We start from the raw sequence: 9,479 nt of genomic DNA, 5'->3' as shown, positions 1-9,479 counted from the left end.
TCCAACAGTGCACACTACTCTATTACCTTGTCTAGTATTACATTACTACAGTCTCTCTCTTCACTCACACATAGTTTTTGTAAAAAGGCTGTCTCGCTCCTCCCGCCTCCTGTTTCAGTTTATTCTTGCCTACCTGGCAGCACTTTCTCTTTCCTCGCGGAGGCTTAAGTCCCCAGTGCACTGTTTTTATTGTCTTATTGTAAGTGGGATACGAATACATCTGTCGAACGGCCGCAGTGAAAACATTATTTCTCTCTCTCTCTCTCTCTCTCTCTCTCTCTCTCTCTCTCTCTCTCTCTCTCTCTCTCTCTCTCTCTCTCTCTCTCTCTCTCTCATGACACCCTTCCAACTGCCACTACCCTCCTACTTCGCCATTTGATTGGAGGAATAAGCAGTCAGCTTTTAAAGATGGCCGTACAAATGTGCACCAAACCATCAGTAATGAGTGAAGGTCGTCCACTTCGTTCCTCATTGTGCACATTTGTACGGCCATCTTTAAAAGCTCTCACCCATTTCCGCACCATCCCATCACTCATAATGTTTCCTCCATACACTTCACTGATCTGACAATGAATTTCAGCCGCTTTCACGCCTTTAGCAGTAAGAAAACGAATCACAGCGCGTATGTCACAGTCGGCGGCATTCTCAATCAGAGGAGTCATTTCAAATACTTACAAACTTAAACACGGTCAGATGATTCCATAATTATGTTGAAAAGTAGATTATAGTACAGGCTTTCGTGTAAAAATAAAATTGTTACTGTCAACGCCGTCTCCGAAGGTCGGCGGCATGAGGTACAGAGGGATGGGAATCAATCATAACGCACACTTCAATCTTCTTTATTGTTGCCCTTCGGTCTTGATCTTACACAGACGGTGTTTAAATGTGTGTGGTTTGTGTGTGTGGTTTCTGCAGATTGTATCACATTGTGATTTGCATTCATAATTAATCTATCAAAACAATGCAATGATTAAACACACTATTCGTTAATAACAATCATTGAACTCAACTTCATGATTCCTACCATGATTTTGTTTACCCGCCTCCACAACATAAATCATCACATATCTTTGTGATCCTTTGCTATTCTGAGAAACTAAGTACATTACTAATTAACATGACTTATGCACTAACTCATACATATTATTTCAACAAGTGACATTACATAAAAATAACAATTTACTCTTTCAATCCTTACCAATAATGACTGCCATGGCACTTACGGAGATGTTGTCAACTCAACGACTACACACAGAAAGGACATTTCTGATTACGATCCTAACGAGGAAAATACGCACTACTTTGTGGCGTAGGAATACACAAATCGTTCACATTATTTGATACTACAGTTAGAGGACGACTGTTAATTGTACTCTCAACTTCGCAAAAAAATGTACTTAAATTATCATCGGACAAAGTTTGTGAACCTATCCCAACTTCCAAAACTCGTCTGAATAATCCTATCATTCTCTCAAAAACACCACCATGATGAGAACCTCCAGGAGTGAATACCCAATCTACACCTCTCTTGGTTAATTCAGTACTACTATGATGCATGGTAAGATTGTCCCTCAATACCTTATTTGCTCCAATGAAGTTTGTGCCGTGATCATTAATCAATTTCCTAACTGTACCCCGTCTGGACATAAACCTGATAAATGCATTTATCATGCTCTCTGCCGTCAAATCATGTAAAACTTCAAGATGTATAGTTCTAATGGATAGACAAGTAAATAATATTTCATATCTCTTGATTCGAGATCGTGCTCTTTTCACAAAAAATGGCCCAAAGCAATCAACTCCAGTCACAAAAAATGGTTTCTGATTTACATTTGCTCTATCTACTGGCAAGGCTGCCATCTCTTGAGTGATTGTTGAACTCTTGAAACGTCTACAAGTGACACATTTAGGCAATTCTTTCCTTACAGCTGAATTACCTTTAATTACCCAGTATTTCTGTCTTGATTGATTTAACATTGCTTGCCTTCCCATGTGTCCTACTTTCATGTGATAATGTTGAATGATAAAACTAGTCACATGATGTTCATGGGGAAGAATAATTAGATGTTTCACATCCAAGGGCAATTCTAAGTTAACTAGTCTACCTCCTACCCTGAGTATACCATTCAGTAACATCGGTTTAAGTTTCCTTATAGAACTGGAAAGATTAATAGGATCATTTCTGGATAAACAGACAATCTCCTTTGCAAAACAGCAGTTTTGTACAAATTTGATTACTCTTTCTTCTGCAACATCCATTAATTGAACACTAAGTTCGATAATTGACACATTTTGTCTTTGCAAATATCTGACAAATAATATAAGATAACTACATGCTCTAAGCAATTTAAAACATAAAGAATAATGACAAACTAGTCGTGACATTACAGGATCAACTGTATGATTTTGTATTGGTTCGACTTCAACTCTCATAACCTTCTTAATTTCAAGGTTAGAAAAATCTTCCTTATTTATTTGCGGTTGGACTGGCCAGACTTCTTCATTTTGGGACAAGAAAGCAGGTCCTTCAGACCATCTACTGGTTTGTCTGCCTCTGGTAGCATCGTCGGCAGGATTATCTCTGCTCGAAACATACATCCAACATACATCCTCAGAATTCTCTCGAATCTGAGACACTCTATTGGCTACAAAGGTTTTAAATCTTATATGATCATTATGCAAGTATTTTAACACTGTAGTTGAATCTGTCCAAATATAAATTTGGGTCATCTTTAAAGGTAATTCTCTCACTATCACACACTTCAATTTAATGGCAAACGTGGCTGCTACTAATTCAAGTCTTGGAATTGTAATTGATTTCAGAGGTGTTAACATACCCAATAGGTCGTAAATTTGACCAATTACTGCTAGCAATTTTCTCTTTGTCCTAGGTATTTCATCAATGTTGAGTGATATATTCATTTTATCCTTGCCAAGAGACCAATCCAATCCTAATGTCTTTTGTACTACATCTTCATCCTCGATGAACTTCTCAATGCTATGACTACGCTTGTCTTTGGGTAAGTTCTTCAAAACTTCAAGGGAATTACTATTAAACTTTGTCAAATTAAATCCACCTTTACTACAAAGGTCTATCACATTATTATTATTGTCAATCAACTCATTAATGTCATCGGATGACACCAACAGATCATCAACATAGAAGTTATTAAGAACTATTTCACTTACTGATTTGTGAAACTGACTGCCGTGATCTTGTACAACTCGTTTTAGAGCATAATTTGCAATACTAGGTGAGCAACTAGCACCAAATGGATGAGAAGTCATCCGTAGCTTAACTATATCACTTCCTATGTGTCCATCTTTCCACCATAAGAAACGCAAATAATCTCTATCATCTTCAGGTACTTTAACTTGATAATACATAGTTTCTATATCCGCAGTACACGCATATAATCCTAATCTAAATCTCAAAAGGACACCTAACAGAAGATTACTTATATCAGGTCCTTGTCGCAACAAATCATTTAACGACAAATCATTTACACGTGCTGCACAATCAAATACTACACGTACTTTATCCTTTTTGGTAGGATGACGTACTCCAAAATGTGGAACATACCATGCTTGTTGATTCCTCATCTCAAACTTAGGTACTTTTCGGGGTACCCTTTCTCTAGTAAATTGATCATAAATTGCTTATACTGCCTATAATATTCATCATCCTTGAATTTACGCTTTAACTGCTGAAGTCTTTTGACCGCCATAGGTTCACTATCAGGAACTATCCTAGGTTTCTCTATCATTGGTAAAGGGATCTCGTACTTTCCATTAATCGTTTTCCTACACCCAGACTCAACAAATTGTAACCATCTTCTATCTTCCATGCTAGGTTCTACCGAATTCAGTGATGAATCCACAAACTCTCTATTATAAGATTCAATCAATTTCCTTTCTAAATAACTACCATCAACCTTTTTCTTATTCACAAGAACTTCATGAATATTGTCTATTATTCTTCCACACAATATCCATCCTAAACGTGTTCTCACAGCATACGGATCTCCTACTTTCTCTGCATGCACAACCTCCCAAGGTTCAGACGCCTCTGGGACATTACTTCCTATCATGATTTCTATTTCTCCTTAGCTGTGATCAAATTCTAGTTTCATCAAATGTTTCCACTTCTCTATGTCATTCTTTCTAATACCATGACCTTGATTGAAAGGAAGTTTATTCACTGCAAATACAAGTGGTAATCTAATTTGGTTATTTCCTTCTATGTCAGCCACTGACATCCCTTCAACATTAAGACAAGACATTCCTCTTGTACCTACTATTGTACTAACTTGTAACGTAGTTGACTGATAGTTCACGTCTGTCATTCCAAGTTTCTGCAATAAATTCTTAGTACAAAATGTGACTGAGCTACCATTGTCAAGGTAACATCTGGTAGTAACAACCTTACCATTTAACTCTACTTGAACTGGGATAGCAGTAGTGTCTCCTACTGAATCTTTCAATTGACTGGATAATACTTGAACTCTAGAATCATCAATCTCATTAGTGACCACTGGATTTGCCGTTACTTCTTTACTTCCTTCAACCCTGAAATTCTTATTCGTCCTATGCATAATTGTAAGATGTGAACCACCGCATTGTTCACAAGTTCGAATCACTCTACACTGTGACGCTTTGTGTCCTTTCCTTAAACACTTGAAACAAAGTTCTAAATTGTACGCTTTATTCAACTTCTCTTCATAAGTTAACCATCTTAATTCTGGACACACATCAATAACATGCTCTACCATGACATAAACAACAAGAAAGTCTTGCTTTCTGTGTCACATTAACATGAACTCTTCCATCATGTGGTTCTTGTAATTCATTTCTCTGTTTGAACTCCATGTGTTCGCTTCTACTGTCTTATCTCTAAATCCTCCCTTAATACTTCTCCCAAATGTTGGGTTATTCAATATTCTTACTTCTTTTTCTAAAAATCTGACTAATTCTTTAATGTCCAATAACTTCCCACTCTCAGCTAACTCGTCGACTATTCTCCTCCATCTGTCCTGTAAATGTCTGGGTAATTTCTCAACTAACTGACGCAAAGTCCTAAGATTTTGTAATTCTGAAATTCCATAATGAATACCCGATATAGCACTTATACATGAATTTAATTCAACAATGAAGTCATCTAATGTCTCAACATTCTCTTCCTTAATTTCAGGCCAAGCAAGAACTTTAACTATGTGCATTAAAGCGATCCGTTCTTTATTTCCATATCTTTTGTTTAATTCACTTCTCGCCTTTTGGATCTAAATGTAAACACGTTCTAACTATCTCGTGTGGTTTACCTTCTGTATATTGTTTTAAGTATTGTAACTTTTCATTATCTGACACATGCTTGCTATCAATTAACATGTCGAAATCTTTAATAAATTCAAAGTACTTGTCTATCTGACCATTAAATTTAGTAATCACATGAACAGGCATCATGTTTTTTGTCATTAAAGTCGTAATCATGTCTCTATTTGTCTGTTGGCTATCACTATTACTCGGATTTGTACTTCTGTAGTCACGAGAATCATTTTCTAAATTAACATTTACATTACTTTCAAATTTACTTAAAATATTAAATTCTGCCTTAGCTGATTATAATTCCGTTTCTAACTCAAGCCTATCCTGCTCTAGTTTTAGTCTATGCAATTCCTTTTCCAACTCTTGCTTCATTTTCAACTTCTGTAATTTGATGTCTAAGCTCGCCCTCTTAGCCATCACCTTACCTAATTGACTACCTATGTCACTTTCTCCTGCTTGAGATACACTATCTATTGGTTTCACTGTACCATCTATTCCCTCTTCCACTGGTGTTCTATTGAAGGCTAATATTTCTTTAACTACTTCATTTGCATCTAATTCCTCAGCTGTGATAAACTCCTGTATCCTACTTATAAGTTCTGCCTTATTGCCAGAACAAGTTTGACGTTTTGCTGTGGCTCTGTCCATCTTGTTCAATCTAGAATGTTTAACACTCACTCACACTAGATATAGATGAATATAAACTAGAAAACTATACCTCATTTAAATTCAAAGTTCAAAGGCACTCATTATTAATTGATATTCAATTAATTTATGTAAATCAATGTTAAATAACCTGATATCTTTACACTTAATTCCCAACATTTTTGTTAAACCTCATTATACACAACATGTTATAGAATAGAAACTGGAAAACTATGTTCAAATACAAATTTTAAGTCTACTCGTAGTCAAAGCACTCTTGATTTTTTATAATCAATATTCAACACTAATTTACGTAAATCAATATTGAATAAACCAGGTAATTTTATACTTAATTAAAAAAGGATTACACACTATTCTGTTACTACACTCATTTTTAATCAATCCTCAACATTAACCTACGTAAATTAGTGTTAAATTAACCAGGGAATTTCATACTTAATTCAAAGACAATTACATTCTCTTACTGCACTCATGGCTTCATTGTTCAATCACAGCATTCTTCTTAGTACTTATAAAGTTAGAGTTACAGAATTAAATGACAACTTAGATGTCCAACACTGACTTCAATTCACAAAGCTAAATCGTATCTAGAAAGCTATTCTTTCTTTAAATTTTAAGTTTACTCACATTTTTGCTCTTGTCACACTAATTCCACTCATGGATCCCTTGTTGCTCTCTCTCTCTCTCTGCCAAGTCGGCTTCCATGTGGTCTCAACCTATGGGTCTTTTTGCTTGGCGTCACTCCTTCTCTGCACCTCAACATGAAATTGTATGAAGCAAAGCCATGAAACTGTCAACGCCGTCTCCGAAGGTCGGCGGCATGAGATACAGAGGGATGGGAATCAATCATAACGCACATTTCAATCTTCTTTATTGTTGCCCTTCGGTCTTGATCTTACACAGACGGTGTTTAAATGTGTGTGGTTTGTGTGTGTGGTTTCTGCAAATTGTATCAAATTGTGATTTGCATTCATAATTAATCTATCAAATCAATGCAATAATTAAACACACTATTCGTCAATAACAATCATTGAACTCAACTTCATGATTCCTACCATGATTTTGTTTACCCGCCTCCACAACATACATCATCACATATCTTTGTGATCCTTTGCTATTCTGAGAAACCAAATACATTACTAATTAACATGACTTATGCACTAACTCATACATATTATTTCAACAAGTGACATTACATAAAAATAACAATTTACTCTTTCAATCCTTACCAATAATGACTGCCATGGCACTTACGGAGATGTTGTCAACTCAACGACTACACACAGAAAGGACATTTCTGATTACGATCCTAACGAGGAAAATACGCACTACTTTGTGGCGTAGGAATACATCTAAGGGATCGTAAATAAATATACGAGTTATGTTCCACTCAACATTCTCCTTTTTTCTAGAGTTTCTTTAATCTTATTTTATTTTATTATATATATAATGGACCGTTACAGTACATAAATTTCGACAATAACATTTTCCATTTTATTTTACATACATTGTAACTATATACGTAACAACACGGGTTTGTGGTTGCCATTAAGTTCAATTATTTCTCGCACATGTCATCGATATCTTCTCACATATATATTTTCATATTACACCTAGACATTGTGCAATCTGTACTCAATATACATCAAATGTCATAGACCGTGATTCGTAATTAACCTTACATAATTTGTCAATACACTCGAATATTATACAATTTGTACTTGACACAGATCAAATGTCACAAGCCGTGATTCATCATGAACCTTAGTACATATCATAATTTACCTGTATAATATCATACATCAAGATATTCTTATACATAGTGCAATCGGCACTCACAGTTACGAAAAGTCTACTTGTATCATTTTTATTTCAAAACGGTACTTACTTAAAAAACACGCCTCATGTATATATATATATATATATATATATATACACATACACATACACACACACACACACACACACACACACACACACACACACACACACACACACACACACACACACATATATATATATATATATATATATATATATATATATGATGATGATGATGATGATGATGATGATGATGATGATGATGATGATGATGATGATGATGATGATGATGATGATGATGATGATGATGATGATGATGATGATGATGATGATGATGATGATGATGACGATGACGATGACGATGATGATGATGATGATGATGATGATGATGATGATGATGATGATGATGATGATGATGATGATGATGATGATGATGATGATGATGATGATGATGATGATGGCAATCCCTCAAGGTTGAGGATGATAGTCTTCGTACAAAGATACTGGTGAGTCCGTAGGTGACTAATAAGACCGATTCTTGCTCGAAAAGACCGGTCGGCCGTGGTTGTTGTTGGCGCTCCTTCCGTCGTCGTCTTTTTTCCTCCAGCTCTGTAGACCTTTTTGACTCGAAAGTTGCTGTTCCCTCATGGATGGTGGTTTTCCAGAGTGGTCTATTTTTAGCCGTTTCTTCCCAGTTAAAGAAGTCGATGTTGCACTTTTTGAGGTTCGTATTCAGGGAGTCTTTGTAGCGTCCTTCTGGCCTCCTTTTGTACGCTTGCCGTCTTTGAGTTGGGAGTAGAAGATCTGTTTGGGAAGACGTTCGTCCGTCATTCTAACCACATGGCCGCTCCATCTTAGTTGGCCTTTGATGACATAGGCTTCGATGCTGGTCATTTTTGCTTCCTGTAGTACGCTGACGTTTGTTCTTCTGTCTTCCCAACTGATGTTGAGGATTTTCCGAAGACAGCGTTGGTGAAATTTCTCGAGCGTTTTGAGGTGGTGACTATACGGGGTCCAGGTTTCGGATGCATAAAGGAGCGTTGGAATAATGACTGCCCTGTACACCATGAGTTTCGTTTCGTTTCTGATGTCCCGATCATCAAAAACTCTTGTTCGAAGCTTGCCGAAAGCTATTCCTGCACACTTCAAACGGTGTTGGATTTCATCACTGAGGTCTACCTTCGCTGACAGATGGCTCCCAAGGTAGCTGAAGTGGTTCATATTTTCCAGTAGGGCTTCTTCTAGTTGATTCGATGGCGGATTGTCAACATGAGCATTGGGGGGAGGTTGGTAGAGTACGTGAGTCTTTTTGATGTTGATGCTCAGTCCAAGTTTTGTGTATGCGTGATGGAAAGCATTTAGGATCTGCTGGAGGTGATCCTCTCTGTGAGTTACCACACAATTGTCGTCAGCATATTGGAACTCTAGCAAGCTTCGCGCAGTTGTCTTTGACGCACTTTTGAGGCGAGCGAGGTTAAAAAGCTTGCCGTTCATTCTGTACGAGATCTCGATGCCAGGTGGAAGGTCATCTCGTATGATATGTAACACTGACGCGATGAAGATGGTGAAGAGAGTTGGCGCTATCACGCAACCTTGCTTCATTCCGGAGGTGACTTTAAAGGGTTCAGAACTGCCCCCAATGGTCAGGACTCTGGCGCGCATATCGTCGT

The 9,479-nt window shown here is 36.9% G+C and overlaps 1 protein-coding gene and 1 long non-coding RNA gene across 2 annotated transcripts; both read right to left on the bottom strand.

The window, feature by feature from the left end:
- Positions 1–4,106: 4,106 nt before the first annotated feature.
- On the bottom strand, positions 4,107–4,772 carry LOC143024556 (uncharacterized). Its single transcript, XM_076183368.1, has one exon. It carries the CDS (start codon positions 4,770–4,772, stop codon positions 4,107–4,109), a length of 666 nt encoding a protein of 221 aa, XP_076039483.1.
- A 1,170-nt stretch (positions 4,773–5,942) lies between these two features.
- Positions 5,943–7,270, bottom strand: LOC143024349 (uncharacterized). Its single transcript, XR_012966285.1, has 3 exons — positions 7,218–7,270; positions 7,044–7,107; positions 5,943–6,928 (listed from the first exon to the last, which is right to left on the bottom strand). It is a non-coding gene; the product is annotated as an uncharacterized LOC143024349 (long non-coding RNA).
- Positions 7,271–9,479: the final 2,209 nt, after the last annotated feature.

The sequence above is a fragment of the Oratosquilla oratoria genome, chromosome 4, assembly GCF_046742065.1.
Source record: "Oratosquilla oratoria isolate Oo_2021 chromosome 4, ASM4674206v1, whole genome shotgun sequence".
Taxonomy (NCBI): domain Eukaryota; kingdom Metazoa; phylum Arthropoda; class Malacostraca; order Stomatopoda; family Squillidae; genus Oratosquilla; species Oratosquilla oratoria.
This window is presented reverse-complemented; position numbering and strand designations above follow the sequence as displayed.